Here is a 26,653-nt window from a genome sequence, read left to right as displayed (position 1 = left end):
AAAATGTTGCATTACAATTCTGCAAGTTGGACTTTGCAAAATAAAATAACACTCCTTTCAGCTACAGTGGCAAAATAACGCTCAGAATTTAGGAAGTTGGTTGGGCTGAGACCTTTTCAGCAACCTGGTCCTGGAGAAAACTGAATTCTTTGCAAGGCACAGGACCAATGAAAGAATAATCTGAAGGTATATTTGAGATTGTACTGGTCCCTTCTTCAGATATAATCTCAAAATATCCTGTGCAGCAGCATTGTATTTAACAAAGTTTTATGCTGATCCAGTGAAAGCTATCATAACCTGCAAAAAAAAAAAAAAAAATCTAGTTGATATCTAGTTAAAAATGAAGTTATGAATACAACGGAGGAATAGCCTAGTGGTTATAGAGCAATGGGTTGAGGACAAGGAAAGACAACCTGCAAAACCTACTGATGCTCTTCTGCTTCATGTAGAAAGTTAGGATTTATTTAGGTTTGGAAATTTATGGAGGAAACATGTACAGTATATGTTGCTTGGGTGTAAAGAATTAGGGAGGGTCTAGGAATCAGCTTTGTTTAAAGAGAGGGAGAACCCAGCGAGCATATACAGTAATATTTCTCATTAGGAGAATCATGGGTCTGGTTTCAGCTATGATAAATGGGTCTAGGCGGGATTGTTTAGAGAAACATATTACCTAAGAGCAACATAAACAGTTTGGATTGGCCCCGGTTTGCAAACCACTGCTGTTTTTGTGAAGCTGCCAAGGTAGGCCCCACATTAACTTTCATCAAAAACAGGAAATAATGCATCTATTAGCCTGGTGTCAGCCTTTCAGCAAGCCAGCATTGCAATGGCCATTGTGTAATTTCCTGTGCTTAACTTCCACTGAGACCCTCTCAAAAAAACCCTCCTTTCCCACCCCCTTGAGGCTCCATGCAGATCAGTGTATATAACAATGCTCAGGGTCAGACAAAACAAGGATATCTTTCCTCTTCAGCTAACAGTCTTGCAAAGGTTCTTAATTTATCTTTATCTATATATTTATTGGCACTTGATATACCACTGAAGTGGCCTAAAAGGCATCACAGCATTTTACAATAAAATAATACATTTAACAGTATGTAACAAGTAGTAAACATACATTTAAAAAAAAAAACACTGTGAGGTATACAAAATAACTAGCACTGCTAATTAGTCAGCTGTAGTCTGATGAGTTTCCAAAAGTCTGTAACAACAAGTTAGTCTTAAGAGATTTTTAAAATTCAGACAGGGTTGGAAGGATTCTTATAAATAGAGGTAGATCATTCCAGTGTTTGGGACCCAAGTAATGGAATATATTGATTGACGAGGTGAAGAAAGCCAGATTTCAGAAAGGGATGAAATGACAAGAAGGTTATTCTCGGCTAAACGGAGGGTACGGTGAGGAACTTACTGAGGTACAGTAGAGCAGAAGAGAGTGTGGTGTAGAGATTAGAGCTGCAGCCTCAGCACCCTGAGATGGTGGGTTCAAACCCTGCACTGCTCCTTGTGACCCTTGGCAAGTCACTTAATCCGTCCCTGACCCAGGTACATTAGATAGACTGTGAAGCCACCAGGACAGAGGACCTGATTGTAAAGCACATAATACACCTTGTCCAAGTGGTATGTCAAATCCCAATCCCTTTATTCCACTTGTAAGCCATAGTTAAGACCTTGAAGATAACGTGTCAAAAGTAGGACCTAGTGTTGCAGTTTGAACAGCAGCATCACCCCGTCAAACTAGTGAATGGTTTGGATAAGTTTCACTGCAGTAGACCAAATGAGTTGAAGTCTTTTTAGTGAGGTGAAAGGGAGTCCTACATAAAGAGAATTGCAATAGTCTATTGAGGAGATGACTTGGGAGGGAGACATGGTTGAACAGATCTGATGCGTTGCAATGTGAAAAAAGATGAACGAACAACTGAGTTGACCTGGGGCTTGAAGCTTAATTGGTTGTCAAAGATTACACCAAGGCAAGTGACCAAGCCACTATAACGGCTGTCCTATTAGTTGTACTTTATACTGATACTATAGCAATTTTTAAATAGCGCTTTGAAATGCTAGCCTATGTACACTAACAGATGCTTCCTATGCTAAAAAAAAAAAAAAAAAGCCCTAAAACTTCCTTGCTAAGTGAGCAAAGTACTTTAAATAAAATAAGTCTCTGAGCTTATCTATTTAGCTTTAGGATTCCCTTTTCCCAATTTGTAAGCAATTTCCCAGCAAAGTCTTACCAGTGAAGATCTCTCTGTCTCTGGAAGTCCTCTCACAGTGCTTCTTCTGGACAATATTATGTGGCAGCCTCATTTCTTTATTTAATTAATGGCAGTTTAAGATTTTGTGTAAGAGTTTATAATACTGTTGCGTTCTTGCCTCACTGTTTGTTACATCATTGAGCAGTTGCCTTTGAATTCTCTTTTGGAGATTTATGACAACGTTCTGGTCTGGTGTACGTTACATGGCCAGCAGCTGGCTGTGGTGAGCAGGCCATGTTATCACAGGAAGCCATCTAACCAAAGTTAGGCTGCATTTCACTGTATTGCAGTCGAGGCCTACAGGAAGTCAGGACTGTAAGCAGGGATGAGTGAATACACCAGCTGCCGTCCAAAACGTTTCCTTTCTCCTCTGCCTCCACCACTTCATTCTATTCCGTCAGTGATATAACAGGCAACACAGACTTATCACCCACGTTGACAAGTCTCCGGCTATTTGCTCTGCAATATGGCATGCAAAAGTATTTCTTCTGCTGCAGTTCCTCCTTGGGGCATCGCCAATAGGAGAATTCAAGTTCATGTTTTTTTTGCTTCTTGGTAGGATTATTGATTTTATTAATACTGTATAGCTTGCAGCTTGATACCATTCAGGACGTATTCACTTTAAACAAAAAAAGAGCAGGAGAGGGAATTTTAAATGTTAAAAGGTCATCAAGTTCCTGAGCTTCTCTGTTTCTTACTGCTGCCTGAATAATTTACAATATTGTTTTTCCAATGTTTATTTAAAACAAAAAATAACTTGGAGTATACAGTATAATAAACTTTCCTGTGCCAATTATTAAACCCAGCACTAGACACAGGATTCACTTATTCAACACATATCTTATAACACCCCCCAAAAAGTGATAAATAATATGATAAGTGCTCAGACCCACAACCATAGTGTTTTAATAGTGTACCCAAACAGAGGTTGTTCCCAAGACCATCATTACACATTATCGGTCCCACACCACTCCCAATATAATCACAATTGTAACATCAAATGTTCACTTAGCTGCTGCTTGGAGCGGATCCCTCTGTTTGTGATGAACCCTAAAATCAAAGCAACTGTGTGCCCTCGACTCGAGTTTCGCTCAAGTAACGCTTCTTCAGGATGGGTATAACTGCAACAACAAAAATAAAAACACGCATTCTCACTACTGCACCCAAATCCAACACTCAAACCGCTTATACCAGATTCATTAAAATCCTCATTCAACCTCGCATTCCTCCCTAGCTAATGTTGTTTTATAAACCTATGTAAAGTAATATTCCAAGCCTCACCATACTCCTGAGGAATGCTTCCTTGCAAACCGTCTGGAAGCAGCTCACGCTGTAGGTGCCTGTGTGTTCTTTTAGCAAAGTTGAGGTGAGGAAGGTACTACAAGCGTAACTGCAGGATTACCACGGTTTGTACGTGCACATTAATGGCCGAGTAATACAGAGAGAAACTGAGCACCGGCGTTAACTCGCACAGCACACGTGGCATTAGAATGAATGGTAACATAGAAACATTGAAATAGACGGCAGATAAGGGCCACGGCCCATCTAGTCTGCCCACCGCAATGACCCTCCCCCACCTAACTCAGTGAATAGATCCCACGTGTCTATCCCATTTGGCCTTAAAATCAGGCACGCTGCTGGCCTCAGTGATCTGAAGTGGAAGACTATTCCAGCGGTCAACCACTCTTTCAGTGAAAAAGAATTTCCTGGTGTCACTGTGCAGTTTCCCTCCCCTGATTTTCCACGGGTGCCCCCTGGTTGCCGTGGGACCCTTGAGAAGGAAGATATCTTCTTCCACTTCGATGCGGCCCGTGAGATACTTGAACGTCTCGAGGCGATCATGTCTCCCCTCTCTCTGCGCTCCTCGAGTGAGTAGAGCTGTAATTTATCCAGCCTTTCCTCATACGGGAGATCCTTGAGACCCGCGAGGTCGTTAAATATCCTGCACGGTGCAGACCACCTGATAAATGTTTTCCCAGGTCCAGGGCAGTGTAGAAGGATTAGCAGAAAGGATTTTACTGTGTTTTTGAGATCTAACGTGTGTGTCTGAACAAAAATGAAATAGCCTATCTGCAAGAAAATATTACAAAGCTGATACTTATTAACAGATGAACAGCTAAAATTTATTAGACAGTTTTAGACAAATTTTTAGACGAATTTCAAGTAGTGGTTCTATCTATATTGGACTACTGTAACATCATTTACTTGGATATACCTAAAAAAACCAGTGAGAAAACTAAGAATAGTGCAGAAGACGGCCGTCTGTTTAATATTTGGATTGAAGAAAAGCAATCATGTTAGTCCCTACTACAGACTTCAAGAACAAATGGGATACCTATGTGGGATCCCTACGAGGTCATGCCAAGGGATAGGGTCACTAGGACTGAATGAGCGGGTCAGTAGAGTGACAGTATAATTACAATTATTCTTTAGGGGGTCAGTAGACTTAAGAGGGTGGGTAAATAGTGTGGGCAGACTTGATGGGCTATGGCCCTTATCTGCCGTCATCTTTCTATGTTTCTATGGTTGCCAATGGAGGCGCGAATAATGTTTAAGTTCTCTTGTATTTGTTTTAAGCTGGTCGTGCTATACATCCCCACTAGGTTAACCAGAAATTGTAATCTCTTTGCCTATCCAAGGATCATTGGTTGCAAATACAGGTCCTTTCTGGACAGAACTTTTAAGTTTTGAGCAAGTAAACAGCAGACCTGGCTAGGCAATTACATCAACGGAGCCACCAGGTTGACTTAAGGCGCATTTTGGAAAGAAATTAAGACTGCATTGTTTGACAGATTTATCTCCTAATCAGAAACCATTTTAAAACTAATAACTCTATACTCTGAGAAATATGTTGTATTTTGCTATTTGTACTCTGTAATTCGCTGACTGTCCAGTTCTCTTCAGTGTAAGTGACCTGCTAGTGTGAGCTTAGAACCAATGAGTGTTAAGAAAAGTAACACGTGAAAAGCTTTTTCTAGAATTCAGTTGTATAGCCAGAAAAATGAATAAATATCTCTGTAACTTCCTAGTTTCGGCACTTCTGAGCCAGCTTGGAGCTCAGGGGTCCAGCATGCTGTAATAAACCTCTTGTACTTTCTTCATGCCTCTGACTTTGTGTGTCCAAGTGACCTTTCAGAAGTATCCAGGAAATCCACTGTGCTGAAGGTCATCTATTAGGGGTAGCTAAAGGATAATGTAGTGGTCAGACAGTTGCTCCTCATGTAAAATAAAATGCTAAATGTCAACACAGTTTTTTATTCTTTGCTCAAAACTGCATCTGTGCCCCAGCTCAGAGCCAGCACAAGGATGGAGCGTGGGAGCAAAGGAGTCTGGGTAAAACACAGATCTTAACCGCACACCCTTAAAAATCTGCTCATCTAGGGGGTGAGCGGGATCCGTGATGTCTGCAGAAACCCCCACGTCATGGCCGCTCTCTTTTTAAGGCCGTACACTATATGTTACTCTGCAGGATGCATGGGGCCTCCAGGTAGAAGGCACTTGGGACGCTGGGGTGCTGAAAAGCTGGACACAGCAAAAGGGAGAACTAGAGTGAGAGTCCAAAGTTCCGGGTTTTGAAAAGCCGTCCAGACCCCCGGACATGTCCTCAAAAAGAGGGGAAATCCGGATGTCTGGTAACCTTATGCCTGGGTGATCCTCAGGATATTGGACCAGAAACAAAATACGTTGGATTCTTATTTAACAAATGCTTATTGATCAAGTATAATTAAAGCACGATCTATACTGCCTTCCTTAAGAGTCCAACCCAAAGCAGTTCACAAATACTGTAAATAGCTGTATGCACAGTTAAGGAACTGTGACATTTTGTTTACTCGTTAGATACAATTCTTTTGTGCCCCATCAGCCTGTATTTCCTGTGCTGTGGGTTATTTCCTGTTTCCTGTTAGAAGTAAAAATAAACCTGCACTAGAACTGCCCACTGGTTTTCTTCAACTCCACATGTGTGTTACACTGAGAGCCAGTCCCCATCAATTAAAATGCACTGCTGAGTTAGTATCTTCGAAACAACTGAAGCTTCTCCTTTACTGAATATACGGGGGCAGCAATGCTCAGAAAAATATCACACATATTTTTCATAGAACGGTAGCTGATTGGCTTACACAGTACGTGAGATCACAAATGACATCACAAACAATTTAGACCAATCAAGTCCAATGAATGTGAGATTATGCAATATCCATGCCTCTCTTGCTAACCTGGGGGGGGGGGGGGGCGGCAAGATTTCAGGGGGATATTGAACTTCAAGGCATGTGGCAGTGGGATTTTCAGTTAAGTACTTTGTTTACTGCCATGTGATGTAAAAATGCACAACTATACATTATTTTTGTCCATAATGAATCCACTTTCCAAATAATTTTAGAGAGCCTCACAAGCTCTTGGGTAAGTTCTGTGGCAAAAATTACAAAATTATGTGGCAACATTTACATACAATTTTATAATTTCAGTTGTAATGTGGCACAAAAAAAAGAACATAAGAACTACCATCTCCGGATCAGACCCTAGGTCCATCAAGTCCGGCAATCCCCACACGCGGAGGCCCCGCCAGATGTACCCTGGCATAGTCTTAGTCCCCGTATCATTCTAAGCTTCTCATAAGGAGATGTGCATCTAGTTTACCCTTACCCATATCACTTTATGCCACTTATAAGGAGATGTACATCTAACTTACCCTTAAATCCTAGAATGGTGGATTCCGCAATTACCTTTTCTAGGAGAGCATTCCAGGTGTCCACCACTCATTGCGTGAAGCAGAACTTCCTGACATTTGTCCTGAACTTGCCCCCCCCCCCCTTAGTTTCAGTCCATGTCCTCTTGTCTGTGTCACATTGGACATTGTAAATAATTTTTTTCCTGCTCTATTTTGTCGATTCCTTTCAGTATTTTGAAGATCTCGATCATATCCCCTCGCAGTCTCCTCTTCTCAAGGGAGAACAATCCCAGTCTCTTAAGTCGTTCCTCATATTCCAAGTTCTCCATTAGCTTCGTTGCTCGTCTCCACACCATCTCCAGCAGTTTTATATCCTTCTTTAGGTTGGGAGACCAATGCTGGATGCAGTATTCCAAGTGTGGTCTGACCATCGCTCTATAAAGCGGCATTATTACTTTCTCCGATCTACTCGTGATTCCCTTCTTTATCATGTCTAGCATTCTATTTGCGTTCTTCGCTGCCGCCGCACATTGCACCAACGGCTTCAGGCTCCTATCAATTAGTACACCCAGGTCCTTTTCCTGTTCGTTTTTTCCCAGAGTTGCACCTGACATACTATACTTGTGTTCCTTATTCTTTCTGCCTAAGTGCATCACTTTGCATTTTTCCACATTAAACTTCATCTGCCATTTGTCTGCCCATTCCTCCAATCGACTCAAGTCGCTCTGGAGTTCCTCACTGTCCTTCTGCGATTTGATGGCCCGGCATAGCTTTGTGTCATATGTGAACTTGATGATCTCACTGGATGTTCCATCCTCTAGGTCATTGATGAAAATATTAAATAAGATGGGCCCAAGTACCGAGCCCTGGGGCACACTGCTAGTCACATTCTCCCAGTCTGAGAACTTCCCATTTATGCCCACTCTCTGCCTTCTGTTCTCCAGCCATTTGCCTATCCATCTTAGTATATCTCCTTCTATTCCATGGCCTTGCAGTTTCCTGAGAAGTCTTACATGTGGAACCTTGTCGAATGCTTTCTGAAAATCCAAGTATATAATATCCACCGGTTCTCCATTATCAATATGTCTGTTCATTCAGTGTGCCAGAGCTTTAAAAAAAATAAAAAAAATTTGAGAGACACTGTTGTAGTGACTGTGGAATCACAGGAAACTACACTTCTCCCTCTGTATTCTCTGTGATAGGGGATTAACAGAACCGCAAATACAAAAAACCCCCGAAGAACTTTTTCATATGTTTTTCACTGTTTTCTATTAAAAACCATCGTGAATACGGCGAAACCGTGAATAACATGGTGGGAGGCCTGTTCTGTTCCTGAAGGAGAGGCAAAACACGGTGAAGAAAGTGCTGGGAATCAGTGATTTTCTCTGTAAACGGTTGGAATCAGCAATTTCTCTATGCAAGCTGACGTAATTTGGGGGGGGAGGAGCCAGCAAGCAATAAACCGTGAATAATCGAAAACACGATTGCTGAAACCGCGAATACTGAGGGAGAAGAGTAGTCAATTGAGATGGAAGAAACGTATCAACTTCTAAGTCCTATATTGAGTGTTTGAAAATCTTTTTCATGCTTCATTGAAAAGGTTACATTGTATCCATTTACAGAATGTCTATATTTTATGCTGTTCTGGGGCTTTAGAGCAGTGTTCTTCAACCACCGGTCCATGGACCGGTGCTGGTCCACAGAAATTTCCTGCCGGTCCACAGGGCCAGCACGTGCATCAGGCCCAAAACAGTGTTCTTCAACCGCCGGTCCACCGTGCGATCGATGCGGCGTTATCTTCGAGCCAGCTCCCTCTTCCTCACTGATTCAGTGCACAAAGCCACGGGCAGTGGCTCCTACGGGCATCCTGCGCCTGAACCGGAAGCCTTCTCTCGGACGTTGCAACATCAGAGGGAAGGCTTCCAGATGAGGCACGGGACGTGCAAGGTGCAATTAGTACTATTATAGGGGCGGGGTCTGGGGTGGAGATTGGGTAGAGATGGGCGGGGTCTGGTTCACGACTTAAGCCAGTGTTCTTCAACCGCCGGTCCATGGACCGATGCCGGTCCGCAGAATAATTCTTTTATTTCTGCCGGTCCATAGGGGTAAAAAGGTTGAAAAACACTGCTTTAGAGCATCAGTTTAAAACATTGGATTTTTTGAGTTGTAATTTACTTTTAATAGTGTGATATTCTGCTTCTCGGGTATCTCAGTGCTTTCTTTCCTAGTTCATTCAGGAGCACGCGGCCCCTTTTGTCTTCTTAATGTACTGTTCCTTCTAATCTGTAAACACAGAAGCCAAACTGAGGTTAAAACAGGATGAGCAGACTGCCATGCCAAAATGTGGCTGGGTCATGTCCCTCACACACTCACAAGTGCCTTTATCTTCATCCATCTGTAGTTTTATGTGATGTCATAACGCATTTTAGAGAAGTGAACAACAGTTGTTTAAGAGTCTGGACTTTGATGTGGGCTTAATGTGATCCTACCGATTACTCAGAAGTAGATAATTAGATCTGATATGTAATGAAACTCGATATTCTTTATCCCTTTGCCTCCACCAGAACCTCCACATCACTTGAATATTTTATCAGCATTAGAGAATAAACAAACCACAGTTCTCAACAACATGTTTAGTTATAGCTAAGGTAACCATACGTCCCGTTTTGAACGGGACTGTCCCTTTTTCAGATCCCCTGTCCCGTTGTCCCCACGCACAGCTTTGGGATGCCGAAATGTCCCGTTTTCACAGACAGCGTCCCGAAGCTGTGTGGGGGGGGACAACAGGACAGGCGATCGCGGGAGAATGGGCTCTCTCCTTGCCCACCACAGCAACAACCGCAAGAAAGAAAGGTCCAGGCGCCGGCCCAGAAGCCTTCTCCCCGACGTCGGAGAGGTAGTTCCGGGCCAGCCAATCGCTGCCTGGCTAGCCCGAAACTTCCTCTCCAACGTCAGAATTGATGTCAGGGAGAAGGCTTCTGGGCCAGCACCTGGACCTTCCTTTTTGCAGTTGTTGCGGCGCAGCAGGCAGGAATAAATAATAATAATAATAATTTATTTTTATATACCACCTAACCGGCGGCGGCATACCAGGTGGAGGGAGCAGAAGAATCGGCAGTAGGCCAGGCTTCGGAGGGAGGGAGGCAGACTGGCTGGCTGGCTTTGGCGCGGCAGAGAGGGAGGGAGGTAGGTTTGCTGGCTTCAGGGGAGGGGGTAGGACAAAGGCTGGAAGGCAATGAGGGGGACATAGGAAGAAGGGAGGGAGGAAGGAAGGAGAGAAAGGGGGAGGGTTGTAAGTAGATTAGAAAGGTCTGGACCAAAGGGGAAAGACAGGAGGCAGATGCAGGACTATGGGAGGTTCAGACAGAGGGGGAGAGACCCTGAGGAAAACAGGGAGATGCAAGATCATAACAGAGGAGGGAGAGAGAGAGAGAGACCTGGACCCAAAGGGGATGGGGCTGGAGAAAGAAAGAGAGAGACCTGGACCCAAAGGGGATGGGTTGGAGAAAGAGAGAAAGACCTGAACCCAAAGGGGCTGGGGCTGGAGAAAGAAAGAGAGAGACCTGGACCCAAAGGGGCTGGGGCTGGAGAAACAAAGAGAGAGACCTGGACCCAAAGGGGATGGGGCTGGAGAAAGACCTGAACCCAAAGGGGCTGGGGCTGAAGAAAGAAAGAGAGAGACCTGGACCCAAAGGGGCTGGGGCTGGAGAAAGAAAGAGAGAGACCTGGACCCAAAGGGGATGGGGCTGGAGAAAGAAAGAGAGAGACCTGGACCCAAAGGGGCTGGGGCTGGAGAAAGAAAGAGAGAGACCTGGACCCAAAGGGGCTGGGGCTGGAGAAAGAAAGAGAGAGACCTGGACCCAAAGGGGATGGGGCTGGAGAAAGACCTGAACCCAAAGGGGCTGGGGCTGGAGAAAGAAAGAGAGAGACCTGGAACCAAAGGGGCTGGGGCTGGAGAAAGAGAGAGACCCAGTACAGTTTAGGGGGGTGAAGAACTTTTGTGCATGAAACAGGAGCAGGACTTGGGCGTAATAGTAGACAGTTCAAACTGCTATTACTAAGCTAGAAGTGTGTTCATGCCACAGCCCCTCGGTGTCTCTTCTCTCTTATCTCTCCTTATATGCCTCCCCGAGAACTCCCTTCCTCAGATAAGCTACTTTTATCTTTACCCTTCTCCTTCCCTGCCAATTCCAGACTTCATGCCTTTCATCAAGCTGCCCTGTATGCCTGAAATAAACTACCTGAGTTTCCCCCTTGCCCCTTCCCTTGTTGAAACACTGAAAACCCGTTTTGATTTAGCCTGCAGTCCTTAACCCTACTCCCCTCTGCCCACTGTTCATCGCCCTAGCCAGCAGATTAACCATCCCCTATCTGTATCCCACCCTGGAATCCTGTCTGTCTAGATTGTAATCTCTTTCGAGCAGGGACTGTCTCCCTTGTGACTCTGTACAGCGCTGCATATGTCTGGTAGTGCTCTAGAAATTCTTAATAGTAATAGTATGTGATGATTTAAAGGTGGCCAGAACAGGTTGAAAAGATGACAGTGAAAGCTTAGAAGGATTCTAGGTTGCATAGGGAGAGGTATGGCCAGTAAAAAGAGGTATTGATGTCCCTGTATAAGACTGGTGAGACCTCATTTAGAATATTGTGTACAATTCAGGAGATATAAAAAGGATGGAGTCGGTCCTGAGGAAGGCTATTAAAATGGTGCATGGTCTTTGTCATAAGGCGTATGGGGACAGACTTAAAGATCTCAATCTGTATACTTTGGAGGAAAAGCGGGAAAGGGGGAGATATGATAGAGATGTTTAAATACAGTACCTACATGGCATAAATGTGCATGAGGCGAGACTCATTTGAAAGGAAGCTCTGGAACGAGAGGGCATAGGATGAAATTAAGAGGTGATAGGCTCCGGAGTAATCTAAGGAAATACTTTTTTACAGAAAGGGTGGTAGATGCCTGGAACAGTCTCCCGGTAGAGGTGGTGGAGACAGAGACTGTCTGAGTTCAAGAAAGGGTGGGACAAGCATGTGGGATCTGATGGGGAGAGGAGGAGCTGCAGGTGGGCAGACTGGATGGACCAGTTGGTCATAATATGCCATCATGTTTCTGTAACGATAATGCTCTATGACCTCACAATGCAGGTGTAAAGCGCCTTAGCCAATAGGGAGAGAGGAGATAGCGGATGCTGCAGATGGGCAGACTGGGTGAGCCATTTGGCCTTTCTCTGCCATCATGTTTCTGTAACGATAATGCTCTATGACCTCACAATGCAGGTGTAAAGCGCCTTAGCCAATAGGGAGAGAGGAGATAGCGGATGCTGCAGATGGGCAGACTGGGTGGGCCATTTGGCCTTTCTCTGCCGTCATGTTTCTGTAAAGATAATGCTCTATGACCTCACAATGCAGGTGTAAAGCGCCTTAGCCAATAGGGAGAGGAGGAGATAGTGGATGCTGCAGATGGGCAGACTGGGTGGGCCATTTGGCCTTTCTCTGCCGTCATGTTTCTGTAAAGATAATGCTCTATGACCTCACAATGCAGGTGTAAAGCGCCTTAGCCAATAGGGAGAGAGGAGATAGCGGATGCTGCAGATGGGCAGACTGGGTGGGCCATTTGGCCTTTCTCTGCCGTCATGTTTCTGTAAAGATAATGCTCTATGACCTCACAATGCAGGTGTAAAGCGCCTTAGCCAATAGGGAGAGGAGGAGATAGTGGATGCTGCAGATGGGCAGACTGGGTGGGCCATTTGGCCTTTCTCTGCCTTCATGTTTTTATGGGGAATTTGCTACGAGGCAATTTCAAGAAGAAGCAAAGTATCGCTGCTCAGTTTTAAGCATGTTTCTAAAAATAGCAAACGGGCAAGATTTGCATTTCTCCTTGGGGGTGAGGGCAGGTCACAGGTCTGGGGGGTGCTCAGAAACCCCGATGCAAAGTGCGCAGCGGGCTCTTTAAGGGCGATTTCCTCCCATTGTATTGGAGCAGCGAGCAGGAAAAAGGAAATAAAAGGCGAGACGAGGGGGGGGGGGGGGGGGAAGAGCTATAAAAGGCCGAAGCCACCGAGAGGACGACGACGATTAGGTGGAAGCTCGAGGAGCAAAGAGGCCCGGCCGGGCAGCCTCCGCCACCCTCGCCCGATCCTCCTGGGGAAACGAGCAGATCATGTCATCGGCCATCGAGAGGAAGAGCCTCGACCCATCCGAGTAAGCTGATCTCCGGGATGCAGGAGCCCTTTTGTTCGGGGGGGGGGGGGGGGGGGAGAGCTTCTGTCATTACCTGCTGCTCCTCTCGTTGCTTTGTTCTAGCTTGAAGGACGGGTGCATGGGATGGTCAAGTTTCATTGCAGATGGGAATGAACTTATTGCAAAGAAATGCATCAGATGGGGTGGGAGACAAGTTGCATCTGGGGCTGCTCCTTTGCTAGAAAAGCTGAACCCCTTGGAACACAGCAGATTGCTTGTTTGCAGATATATCCACAAGAACACCTCGTGTTACATGACATTCAGGGAAAGCAAAAGACATCTTTACAAATAAGAGCAATAGGAAATCAAAAGCTTTCCTGCAAATACATTTTCACCCCCTTCTTAGACCACAATAAAAGGGGGAGGCCATACAAGAGAATTCAAGAAACATTCTCATTTTAAAAAAAGGGCTTAGTATGCAAACAGTTAAATCTTTTTTTCCTTAATGATCTTTTTAACATCTATAAACTCCTTCAAACGAACTGGCGGAAAAAAAAAAAAGTATATTTGACTCCCAGATATCTAACCAGGCATTTACAAGGATATGCAAGCGGGAATGATGCGCCCAGTTTAATAGTGTCCGCTTCCGAGTAGTTTTAGACGCATCCGGATATATCCGCACTTTATGGTCCCCAAATAGTTTCTGAGCATTTCTAAAGTACAACCTTAAGATCATATTTAAATCCTGCTCGGAGAGAGTTGTTCTTTCGGTATCTGCTGTTAAAAGTTTGTTCTACTAGAGCTGATACATTTTCAAAGTCAATTTGGTTGTCTTTCACTTTATCTCTTTCCCCCAATTCATTAAGCGGAATCTTCTTATTTTTATTTTTTTTTAGGTAAATAGTAAATCCTATTAATAGGAGGAATATTATTGGGGGAAATTTTTAAGATCTCAGTCAAATATTTCTTGAAAAAAATCAATAGGCAGAAGAACCCCTGGGGTTACAGGAAAATGAAGGAGACAGCAGATTTCTTTTAAGGCACCAGGCTGTGTCATGAAAGCACGCACAGCCTATGTCTTCCTGAACCTCTTATGCACTTAGCTAGATTGTACACAGGAGGGGGGCCAAGCCTAACCGGTCACCTTCAAACTTGATCGGTGACCGAAAAAGTGGCCGAATTGACCCCCCAACCTGCTGTGCCCTCAGACCTCGGCAGGGGTGACATTGAAAAGTCGGTGAGGCTTTCTGATCACACGGGTAATCTTTAACACATTATTTTGAATACAATAGTGACTTCTATACCGCGTTTCTCTACAAGGAATCAATGTGTTTTACAATAAGAGTTAGATCAAGTTCTGGAAGTTGCATCTTCTTTTATGTCATTTAATATTTTTTTTTTTAAAAAGTTAAATTCTGCTCAATCTATAATTCTCAGCAGCTCGCAACCCATGCATAATTGCAAATTAATCACAGCATTATATGACCAAAAACAAATACCGCAATAAGAGGGCAAAGCTACAGTCACAGAGCAATACACTCAATTCTGAGAATCCAGCAATAAGAGATACCAAATGAATACTTTACATCGCTTATGAAAAAGAACCAACTGTTAAATATTCCAAACCTACTACTACTATTAATTATTTCTATAGCGTTACCAGATGTAAGCAGCGCTGTACAGCGTCACAAAGAAGACAGTCCCTGCTTGAAAGAGCTTACAATCTAAACAGACACAGACAAACAGGATGTCACGGAGAGTTAAGAGGAATGGTTAATCAAGTCCTCTCCTCTCTCCTTATCCACCTCCCAGAGAACTCCGTTCCTCAGATAAGTCACTCTTAGCGTTACCCTTCTCCTCCACTGCCAATTCCAGACTTCGTTCTTTTCATCTAGCTGCCCCCTGTGCCTGGAATAAATGCCCCTTCCCTTGTTTAAAAGCAGACTGAAAACCCACCTTTTTAGATATAGCCTTCAATCCATAACCCTACTCCTCTGCCCTCCAACCCAGCCAGCAGATTAGCCGTTCCCCTTAACTGTATCCATGACATCCTGTTTGTCTTGTCTGTGTAGATTGTAAGCTCTTCGAAGCAGGGACTGTTTTCTTACTGTTTGGGACTCTGTGCAGTGCTGCATGTATCTGGTAGCGCTATAGAAGTAATTAGTAGTGTGAAGAGTTTCAGTCTTTGGGAAACAGCTGAGATTGTGATGTCATAATGCCTCATTCCACCAATAAGAGCCAACCTCATCGGTGATGTCACAATGGCTTGATTGTCCTGTGCACCTCTCTGCATCGCCAACCCAGCCAGCAGATTAACCCTTCCCCTTCACTGCATCCGTTCCAGAGGAGTGTGGTACGCAATCAAATATTCATCTTATTAAGTGAAAAAAAAGGTATGTCTAATAGAATGCGCCAATCAAGGCGGATGCTACATTCTCAGGGGTCACAGCTACGCCTAGAGATGAGAGGTCATAGGCCATATGTGAAAGCTAATAGAAAAGCATCATGGAATCCAGAATAAGTCAACTTCTAGTTCAGTTAATTTTCACTTCCAAAAGAGAAGCAATTACTTTGCTCAACAAGTTCAGTGTAAAATGAAATCTAATAAGAATGACTTCATAACGGTTTAAATGCCACAGTCATTAATTTTGTAGAAGTGAAAGAAATCGGAGGACTGAAGCTGACTGCTACCGTTTTCCACACCCCAAAATAAGACCTAACTGGAAAATAAGCCCTAGCATGATTTTTAAGATGCTCATCATTTAAGCCCTACCCCCAAAATAAGCCCCAGTTAAGCTCGACTCCCAAACACCCCCCCCGCCCCACACACACACACAAATGTCCACGGCAGGAGTGCCCAATTCCTCCTGCTGCAACTGCAAACCCTTCCGACACAGTCCAAGGCAGAACCCCACCAAACACTCCCCGACTCCACCCCGACATGAAAAAAATAAGACATTCCCTGAAAATAAGCCCTAATGCATTTTTTGGAGCAAAAATTAATATAAGAGCAGATCTTATTTTCAGGGAAAACAGTAGGTGTAAGTATCTCTCCCATCCCGCCTTTTGGGGGGAAAAGTGTTCTCTGACAATGTTGGAATGCTGTGCTGACATGTTTTGCTCTGAAGAAGCAGCGAACGTCGCTCCGAAATGATCGTTGGCTGGCTTCACATAGAATGGTCATTTTTATTTTGAACAGAGAGGGTGTTTTCAGCGATATACAATGAAAGTTTTTTATGCTTATGATGCGTGGATGGTAGAGTGGCTTTTCCTCACCAGAGAGACTGAGGCCCTCTTTTGCTAAGGCGCTCTAACCATTTAGCGCACGCTAAACGCTAACGCATGCATGTTTGTCTGTAGACGCATTAGTGTTTTGCACGCACTAATCGGTTAGCACAGTGGTTCCCAACCCTGTCCTGGCATGCAGATCTGCATGCCTCTCACTTCCATTATATGCAAATCTCTCTCATGCATATTCATTAGGGCTAGCCTGAAAACCCGATTGGCCTGGGGGGACTGGGTTAGCACACCTCAGTAAAAGAGGGGGCAAGTCTTTCTGTTGCGGAAAATTGTATTGGTGCCCAGGTGATACTTCATTAGTCAGTGGGGAGTTTGTATATAGAGATGTCGCTTTCTAAGACTACACAAAATTCATTTGCTAAAACATTGATACCATGGATAGGACCTTAGGGCAGTGGTTCCCAACCCTGTCCTGGAGGAACACCAGGCCAATTGGGTTTTCAGGCTAGCCCTAATGAATATGCATGAAGCAAATTTGCATGCCTATCACTTCCATCATATGCAAATCTCTCTCATGCATATTCATTAGGGCTAGCCTGAAAATCCGATTGGCCTGGTGTTCTTCCAGGACAGGGTTGGGAATCACTGCCTTAGGGTAACATGACCCATGTCTCCTCCATGCTGTGAAAGACAATCTCCTTGTGTCTCTTTCAGGGAACCAGTGGATGAGGTGCTTCAGATGTCCCCTTCCTTGCTGACATGTGGCGGCTGCCAGCAGAATATTGGGGATCGGTACTTTCTGAAGGCCATTGACCAGTACTGGCACGAGGACTGTCTGAGTTGTGACCTGTGTGGCTGCAGGCTTGGTGAAGTGGGACGACGGCTGTACTACAAACTGGGTCGAAAGCTCTGCAGGAGGGACTACCTCAGGTAAGAAGGCATGATGTCACTTTCACACTTGTATTGTACTTGGTTCTGTCAGTATGCTGTTATATTGCCAGTTGCAACTTGTGTGTTGATGCAGTGAAGCAATCACACAACTGAGTGACCCCAGATAGAGAATGACACAGGGACAGATTTTTCCCTGTCCCCATGGGAACTAATTTGTCCAAGTTCTTTTCCTGTCCCTGCCCCATCCCTGCAAGCTCCATCCTCATCTGCACAAGCCTCAAACACTTTAGAATCCTAAGTGGCAACATTCTAGAGCTCAGATTGTGATGTCATAATGCCTCATTCCACCAATGCCTAAGCTCTGTCCTCATCTGCACAAGCCTCAAACACTTTAGAATCCTAAGTGGCAACATTCTAGAGCTCAGATTGTGATGTCACAATGCCTCATTCCACCAATGCCTAAGCTCCGTCCTCATCTGCACAAGCCTCAAACACTTTAGAATCCTAAGTGGCAACATTCTAGAGCTCAGATTGTGATGTCACAATGCCTCATTCCACCAATGCCTAAGCTCTGTCCTCATCTGCACAAGCCTCAAACACTTTAAAATCATAAGTGTTCGAGGCTTGTGTGGTTAAGGCAGAGCTTACAAGAATGAGGCAGGTACAGCAAAAAACCCGTGGAGATGGAATGGGGAAATTGAGTTCCTACGGGGATAAATTTGTGTCATTCTCTAACCTCAGACTTGACCAAATAATGGAGAAGGTTGGGAACAGGAATTGTGGGGAGGTACAGAGTGGGAAGGGTAGAGAAATGTAGCACGGGGATGGGTAATTTATTTGCATGTACTGCTTTCATTGCATGCAAATAGATCTCATGCATATTCATTGTGAAAATCTTGAAAACCCAACTGGGTTGTGGCTCTCAGACTATGGTTACCCACTCCTGCTGTAGCATGTGGTAGAGAATGACATGGGGGACAATTTTTTCCCCGTCACCGCATGATCTCATTTTCCTGTCCCGTCCCCACAAGTTATTTTCCTGTCCCTGCCCCATTCCTGCAAGCTCCGTCCTCATCTGCACAATCCTCAAACACTTTAAAAATCATAAGTGTTCGAGGCTTGAGCAGTTAAGGCAGATCTTGCAGGAAACGGGCAAGGCCAGGAACAGCGACAAAACTCACAGGGGCGGGACAGGGATATTGAGTCCCTGCAGAGATGGGGACAAATTTGGGCAAAGCAGGCATCCCTCCTGCCATTTTCGCTGCTGTAGAGGGGGTGTTGGTTCCCGGTGCTGGTGCCAGTTTGTCGGGGGGGGGGGGGGGTGTCAAGAAGGGCAGTCATCGGCAGGAGATGCTTTTTTTCTTCTTCTTTTTTTAATGGGGCAGATATTGTGTATGTGTAACACACACAGCATATGCCCATTTTTTTTTAAAAAAGGGGTAAACTCTGGTTAGACAGCTAAGCAACTGTCCTTGACCAGTCGCTCTTTTTGGATGGCTAAAAGCAATCACTTTTTTTGGTGCATCGGGAAACCATGTTAGAGCATCAATTGCTCTGCTAGTTTACATGGCATTTCAATATTAATGAGCTTATTTGCATGATCGGATCGGAGAATGAGTGATTGTGCAGAAAACCACACGCTGAGTCATTTTCTGCATCGGATCAGTAAATGCGATTGTCGCTAAACCAGTCAAAATTGATTTAGTGACGATCATTAGACAATCGCTGGCCCCTAAGTACAATAGTATATTTAAAATAAACCGGAGAAAATATTTCTTCACGCCTTGTGTAATTAACTCTGGAATTTGTTGCCGGAGAATGTGGTAAAATCAGCTTAGCGGGGTTTAAAAAAGGTTTGGATAATTTCCTAAAAGAAGTTCATAGGCCATTGTTGAGATGACTAGGACAAGCAGCATAAAATAAGTTATACTACTTGGGATCTAACTAGGTACTTGGGACCTGGGTTGACCACGGTTGGAAACAGGATACTGGGCTTGATGGACCTTTGGTCTGTCCCAGTATGGCAACTCTTATGTTTTTATGTGAGCCAAATATAGGACAATCAAGCCATTGTGACATCACTGATGAGGTTGGCTCTTAGGCATTGGTGGAATGAGGTATTATGACATCATAATCTCAGCTCTGAAATGTTGCTGCTCTTTGGGTTTCTGCCACTGTTGGAAACGGGATACTGGGCTTGATGGACCTTTGTTTTGTCCCAGTATGGCAATTCTTATGTTCTTATAAGTAGCAACCATTGATAATATGCATGATTTGAAATGTATAGAACTGAGGTAAGATTCCCTGAACCCTAAAATAAACATATTTGCTATGGCTGGTACCATCTTCTGATGGGGGGAGTCCTAGTGCCCAAGTGCTGGATTTATGATTCTTCATGCTATGGAGCTTTTGTAAAGTGCTAGAAAAAGTAGGCATTGGTAAAATATGGGTAGAAAAGAAGTCCTCCATTTCTAGGAGTTTAGTCTCACGGGGGTGGGGGTGGGGGTGCAGAGTGCTAAGTACAAGTCAGTACAGTGCAGGTATTTGAAGGTGTTAATAAAATATTGAGGTTAGAAACCCCAAAATGGACCTGTATTTATTTTGTTGTCTGGTTGTTGTTTTTTCCTTTTGGTTGTTATGCCAAGATGGCACTAGGTAAAACTTCTCAGCCTAAGATCTGAAGGGGTTTCTCTTAAGACATCATGAATTTTTTCACTTCTGATATGCCTCACTTTAACAAAATTAACAAAGGGTTGATGTTTTCCTTTTTGTAGACTTTTTGGGCAGGATGGGCTATGTGCTTCCTGTGACAAACGGATCCGAGCGTACGAAATGACAATGCGCGTGAAGGACAAAGTCTACCACCTTGAGTGCTTCAAGTGTGCGGCCTGTCAGAAGCATTTCTGTGTGGGTGACCGATACCTCCTCATTAACTCAGACATTGTGTGTGAGCAGGACCTCTATGAATGGACAAAGATCAATGGTATGATGTAAGACCTAACCCGAGGAGTCCCACCAAGAACACGAGAACCTGTAGGGTCAAGGAATCCCAAAATGCACCAAACTTCTCCAAAATAAAATAGAACTGAAACCGCAGAGGAAACGCCTCTGGTTCCTTTCAGTTAAAATTTTGCTTCCAAACTGTATTTATCATCTTGGAATGGAGATTTTGACACCTGTAAAATGCGAATTTGTGTACGTTTTGGCTGTCCTGATTTTTATTTAACTTATACAAATGAAATTTATTCCTGCTTCTGATTCTGAGCAATGCCTACCATCTTCCATGAAATGTCTGGGAACACGTAGGGTTTTGGGTGGTCAGCATTGTTGAAAGTGTATGAATGCTCACAGCTGAAGGATGGATTGACCCAGTCAATGAAGGACATTCAAACCTGTGACAGTCCTGTACGTGCTTACAGGAGAGAATGCTACAGGCCCAGGAGAAGGAAAAGCTGTTGTGTACTTGCTTTTCTGTAATAAGAGTCCAGCCCAGAAGGAGAGAGTCTTTGGGAAGTTATTGTTTTGTCATTAATGAGCTTAAGACTGCTGGATTTTAACTTCTACTCCTTGACCGTCCCAACTAGAGAAGACAAAAAGAGCACAGCTTGGCCTGTGGTCCTCTAACTTTTGTTCTGAGAGAAAATCTGTACATGAAAGTTGCTCTTGGGAATGAAATCTGACCTTGTCGTTGCTTATTTAAATAGATGCAATCAATAAATATTGAAGTGAGTTTGTCTTATTAATCCTTTTGATAATTTATGATGAAACAATTTTTATTAAATTTCAATGTACAGACCACAACATAATACAAACTCAAAAATACAACACCCAACCCTACCAACCCAAGCTTCCCACAGCAGCTGAAAGTGATATTTAAATTAACCCCCCAAGAGATTTGGGGGTAGATTCACCAAGCCCACCGATTAAGTTCCGACCACTTAGCGACCCCTGTACGACCCGATTTCCCACTGACCCAATTCAGTAACCTCTGTCCTGATCATCCTCCGATCCGCGCATGCAAATGGAGGGGAATGGCATTTAAAATGTAGACAGGAAGTGATTCACTAAAAAAAATGAGGGACATTGACTGGGCTGACTGATCCAAATGTAAGCGATTGCTGAGGACCAGTCACTCAGGTCCTTTCTGACTGCCATGCCTTCTGCCACCCTGCTCATCTGCTCTCTGCACCAATCTCCTGCTCTCTGCTCTCGTCCCCGCAGTGCAAGCCTGTGGTTTTAATCTGCGAGTTTAAAGCAGGTTAAAACCACAGGCTCGTGAAAAAAAAAGTAAAAAGCTCTGCCGGGCATGGAGGGCCAGTGCTTGCACAGACCATCTACAGATGGTCCGCGCATGCGTCGGGATCACTATTCAGCAATCCCTTCAGTCGGTTGGGGTTGTGATTCCGATTGCCCTTATTTGCATGAGGGCAATTCGTGAATCAGCTCCCCAGACATGGATCGGATCTGTTCCATGTCCTTAGTGAATCTAGCCCTTGGACTCTTATAGTCCCAAGGGTAAGAGAAAGAAAAGGAAGATAAACAAAGAAAGGGAAAAGAAAAAAAAAAATTTCATATTCCTGCATATAATCCTTTCAGTAATTTAAGTTTCTGGAATAGAGCTGAGGAAGTTTCTCTGTGGCCCTTATACCAGGGCCAAAATGACATTAAATACTGTAACTGTTTTGTCACCTGGTGCTTTCAGTCCTCAATTCCAGGAGGGAGATTATAGGTAGAAAATGACACGGGGACAAATTTTTCCCTGTCCCCACAGGAACTCATTCCTGTAAGCTCTGCCTTAAACTGCACCAACCTCGAACACTTATGATTTTAAAGTGTTTGAGGTTTGTGCAGATGAGGACGGAGCTGGCAGGGACAGGAAAATAACTCAACGGGATGAGAAAATGAGTTCCCTTGGGGACGGGGAAAAATTTGTCCCCATGTCATTCTCTAATTATACAATAACTCCAAAAAAATACTGCAAAAAGATACTAAATAGAAACCACATAAAGCAGTGGAAAGTCTAATAGACTCTCAGAGAGACTCACTCTGTCTCAAGCACCAAATATTCAATCCAAAATATAATATGTGAAGGAGGGATAAGCGTAGGGAGAAGATTCTCCAGCGCTTCACACACACTGATGAAGATATAATAACCTCCACCTGCACATCACTGGACCCCTCCGGTGTGCTCAAATTAATCACAAAACAGTAAATGAAATAATTACGTGATAATAGACTCTGAGAGTCTATTAGACTTTTCAGTGCTTTATGTGGTTTCTATTCTCTAATTATAGGCAAGTCCTGGGTTTCTACCAACCTTATCCTGATGTATTGTGGGACCTGCAATGGGTAGCTTAAAACCAGGACTGGCCTAAAGTCTTTTTCCTGGAACTGGGTAACTTTGTTTTTGTACTCTCTCCTTTAGCCCTAGTGTGATCCTTTCTGTCTGAAGATAACTCTTATCCTGAGATGAGCTTAGTGAGGGAAGCATACAGTGGGCTGTTTTCATGTGTAATCTTTTAGCCTCACGGGTAGGGCAAGGTGGAGTTTCTAGGGGCCAGCCTGTTGGAAATCCATGTCTGTCTGCTTATCTAAGGAGCAGCAGCTGGGGTGTGGGTCCTCCCTGGAAAGAGCAGAAAGCCGGGGTGGTAGCCAAAAGCAATGCCGTGTCACCACCCTTTTCTCCTGCTTTCTTCACCCTCCCTCTGCTGCCTGTGTGCAAAGCGATCTGTACTTTATATACCACTTTTTTAATAATTTATATTCCGATTATCCTAGAATTCTATGCGGATTACAAATTATTCAGGTTCTTAAGCATTATTCCCTAACTGTCCTGGCGGGCTCCCACTCTAGCTAATGTACCTGGGGCAATGGGGATTAAAGTGAATTGCCCAGGGTCACAAGGAGCAGTGCGGGATTTGAACCCACAACCTCAGGGTGCTACTGCGCCACACACTCCAAATTAAGAATTATCTAAACATGTAGAGGTTGATTTTCAAAGCAATTTAATCAGCCAGGAACAACTTCCTTGTGTGGGGCTGTCCTCTGATATTCAATGGCACCCACTAGTTAGTGCCACTGAACAAAGGGTCATAGACTTGATATATCACATTTCTGTGGCACAACCAAAGTGATTTACATATTATATACTCTATAGTACAGGAGTGCCCAATAGGTCGATCGCAATCGACCGGTAGATCGCCAAGGCAAAGTGAATCGATCGCGGAGCCCATCCCGGGCTCCGTGATAGACTCATTTTGCCTTGGCGATCTACCGGGCCGATCAGCCTTCCTATCCCCGACGTCAATTCTGCTGTCGGAGAGGAAGTTCTGGTCAGCCAATCGCTGCCTGGCTGGGCCGGAACTTCCTCCCGACAGCAGAATTGACGTCGGGGAGCGGAATGCTGGTCGGCCCGAAGCAGGGAGAGCTTGGGGCGGCGGTGGCTTTGGGGCCTGTTCCCCGATGGCAGTGGCTTGGGGGAGGGCAGGGAGAAAGAAAGAAAGGGGGCAGGCAGGAAGACAAAAGGAAAGAAGGGAAACCAAAAAAGTGGGCATGAAGAGAGAAAAAAAGGGAGGCAGAGAGAAAGAAAGGGCAGGGAGAGAGGAAGAAAAAGTTGGGGAAGGGAATGAGGTCTGGAGGAGAGGAAGCATAAAGGCTGAAAGAAGGGAAGATAGATTGGATGCACAGTCAGAAAAAGAAAGTGCAGCCAGAGACTCGTGAAATCATCAGACAACAAAGGTAGGAAAAATGATTTTATTTTAAATTTAGTGATCAAAATGTGTCTGAATTTATATCTGCTGTCTATATTTTACACTATGGTCCCCTATTACTAAACCTCAATAGCGTTTTGTAGCGCAGGGAGCCTATGAGTGTCGAGAGCAGCGCTGGGCATTCAGTGCAGCTCCTTGCACTAAAAACTGGTATCGTGGTTTAGTAAAAAGGAGGGGGTATTTGTCTATTTTTGTATGGTTGTTACTGAGGTGACATTGCATAGAGTCATCTGTCTTGACCACTTTGAAAAACCCCCGGAATAGGAATGATAATTAACATTTTCTATGCGTATAGTGTACTTTGTGTTTTTTAAATTTTATTGTTGGTAGATCATTTTGACTTGGTCATTTTAAAAGTAGCTCGCAAGCCCAAAAAGTGTGGGCACCCCTGCCTTAGTACTTTGTCCCAACTGGGCTCACAATGTAAGTAGAAGAGAGTTTCATACAGTGGAATCAAGAAGGCGAGCATTCTACAGCATTTAATCCAGGAAAGAGAAACAGGTAAATGTTCAGATTGTGAGCATGGGATCAGATCATGCAATAAATAGTTAAGCAAACCCGTGTAAAAGGTCTATGTGCTAGCAGAAGAATTTTAAACAACCCTATACAATACCAGTACTAACCACCAAACACAAAAGCAGCTATCTTGTGGATATTCCGGGGATGGGGTCGGCACTCAAGCAGTTAAATGCTGATTCAGTGTTTAACAGCACAAGGTGACTGCATAAAACACAGGCCTATTTTCATGCAGTTCATCTTATGAGGTTAAGTGCTGGATCTACATAAGAACATAAGCAATGCCTCCGCTGGGTCAAACCCGAGGTCCATCGTGCCCAGCAGTCCGCTCACGTGGTGGCCCAACAGGTCCAGGACCTGTGCAGTAATCCTCTAACTATACCCCTCTATCCCTTTTCCAGCAGGAAATTGTCCAATCCTTTCTTGAACCCCAGTACCGTACTCTGCCTTATAACGTCCTCTGGAAGCGCATTCCAGGTGTCCACCACACGTGGGGTAAAGAAGAACTTCCTAGCATTCGTTTTGAATCTGTCCCCTTTCAACTTTTCCGAATGCCCTCTTGTTCTTTTATTTTTTCAAAGTTTGAAGAATCTGTCCCTCTCCACTCTCTCTATGCCCTTCATGATCTCTATCATATCCCCTCTATCTTTCACTTAACTGCATAAGTATTAGCCAGCTGCATACAACTGGACATTTCTTTATTTTGTTTTCTATCTCGTTGTCCCCAAAGAGCGCAGAGCGGGTTACAGGTTAAACATACATAATATCAGTACAAGATTAGAGTGTTTTCTGTGCAGGGCCCAGGACTCTGGAATGTGCTACCGCTGACCTTGCGCCAATCAAATTTTCTTTTGCAATTGAGAAAGGTGTTGTTGGAGCACTTTTTAGGTGCCACCATTGTGACAGTAGAAGTCTGAGCAGTTTTTTGGTTTTGTTTTTTTGCTGTTTTACCCTGTTTTGTACTTGTTTTATTTTTTTAATGATTATATATGTGATTCTGTTTCCCCACTTAGATTTGTAGAGGTTACAAGTTTACAAACAGGTTTAGAAACATATATACAGGGTGTTGGCAGGACATTGATGGCTACAGTACATAAACATGGTAGAGTTTACTTCTTCCTTTTGGCAAAGCAATAAGCCAGTGAGTGCCAAACCTGTCCTGAGCCAGTCAGGTTTACAGGATGTCCCACCATGAATATTCATGAGAGCTATTTGCATGCTGGAAAGAATGGGGGGGGGGAGGGGGGAACCGGCGCAACAGGCCCCTCAAACTAGAGGTCTGCACGGGAACGGGGATCGCGGGGATCCCGCGGGTCCCGCGGGGATCCCGCGGGTTCCCCCCCTGGCCCACGGGACTCCCACGGGGACGCCCCCTGGCCCACGGGACTCCCACGGGGATGCCCCCCTGACCCACGGGACTCCCACGGGGACGCCCCCTTGCCCACGGGACTCCCACGGGGATGAAAACAACCTACCTAAATTCTGGCGATGCAGCTTACAAGTCTGGCGTCGCGTCGGGAAATAGCCATGTTGAGCAGTGAGCTCAGCACGTACACAGATGAAAGCCTTGCTTGCTGATTGGTCCGGCGGCCCCGCCCCACCGTGCCGCCGGACCAATCAGCAAGCAAGGCTTTCATCTGTGTACGTGCTGAGCTCACTGCTCAGCATGGCTATTTCCCGACGCGGGCATTAGGCTGTTTTTTGTCATTTCGGGTCGGGGATGGCAGCGGCAGCAGCAGCCTGAAAAAGAAATCATCCTGGCCGGGTTCGGTGTCATGCTCCGGAGCTTCTACAGCCTTCCTATCTCCCTCTCCCTTCTACCTGCGGCTCTCTTCGGCAACTCAGCAGCAGCTTCTGACGTCGGGGCCTACCCTCTGCGAGTCCCGCTTGTTTCAACTTCCTTTTTCCACAAAGGTGGGACTCGTAGAGGGAAGGCCTCGATGTCGGCAGCTTGTCTTGATCACCGCTGCTGACGAGTTGCTTAAGAGAGCCGCGGAGCAGGGGGGTGTTGCCAGGTGCAGGTAGAAGGGAGAGGGCCAGATGCAGGACTCGTGGGTGAGGGAGGAGAAGAGAGAGGGGAGAGAAACAAAAGGAAATATTTCATACTGGGCTGGGCCGGAGTGGAGAGAGGGTGGAAAGAT

The 26,653-nt window shown here is 44.7% G+C and overlaps 1 protein-coding gene and 1 long non-coding RNA gene across 3 annotated transcripts; one reads left to right on the top strand and one right to left on the bottom strand.

Annotated features, from left to right (window-relative positions):
* Nucleotides 1-14: 14 nt before the first annotated feature.
* On the bottom strand, nt 15-26,041 carry LOC117352282. Of its 2 annotated transcripts, none has more exons than XR_004537638.1 (3): nt 25,988-26,041; nt 2,229-3,370; nt 15-297 (listed from the first exon to the last, which is right to left on the bottom strand). It is a non-coding gene; the product is annotated as an uncharacterized LOC117352282 (long non-coding RNA). The 2 variants fall into 2 exon arrangements; XR_004537639.1 differs by lacking the exon at nt 25,988-26,041 and adding an exon at nt 13,190-13,352.
* Nucleotides 12,960-20,969, top strand: LMO2 (LIM domain only 2). The gene is made up of 3 exons (XM_033928662.1): nt 12,960-13,116; nt 17,050-17,265; nt 20,001-20,969. The coding sequence occupies exons 1-3, from the start codon at nt 13,076-13,078 to the stop codon at nt 20,218-20,220; spliced, it is 477 nt and encodes a 158-aa protein (XP_033784553.1). The 5' UTR covers nt 12,960-13,075; the 3' UTR covers nt 20,221-20,969.
* Nucleotides 26,042-26,653: the final 612 nt, after the last annotated feature.

The sequence above is a fragment of the Geotrypetes seraphini genome, chromosome 19 (genome assembly GCF_902459505.1).
Source record: "Geotrypetes seraphini chromosome 19, aGeoSer1.1, whole genome shotgun sequence".
NCBI classification, from domain to species: Eukaryota; Metazoa; Chordata; class Amphibia; order Gymnophiona; family Dermophiidae; genus Geotrypetes; species Geotrypetes seraphini.
Note: the sequence above shows the minus strand (reverse complement) of the source record. Positions and strands in the feature narration are given on the sequence as shown.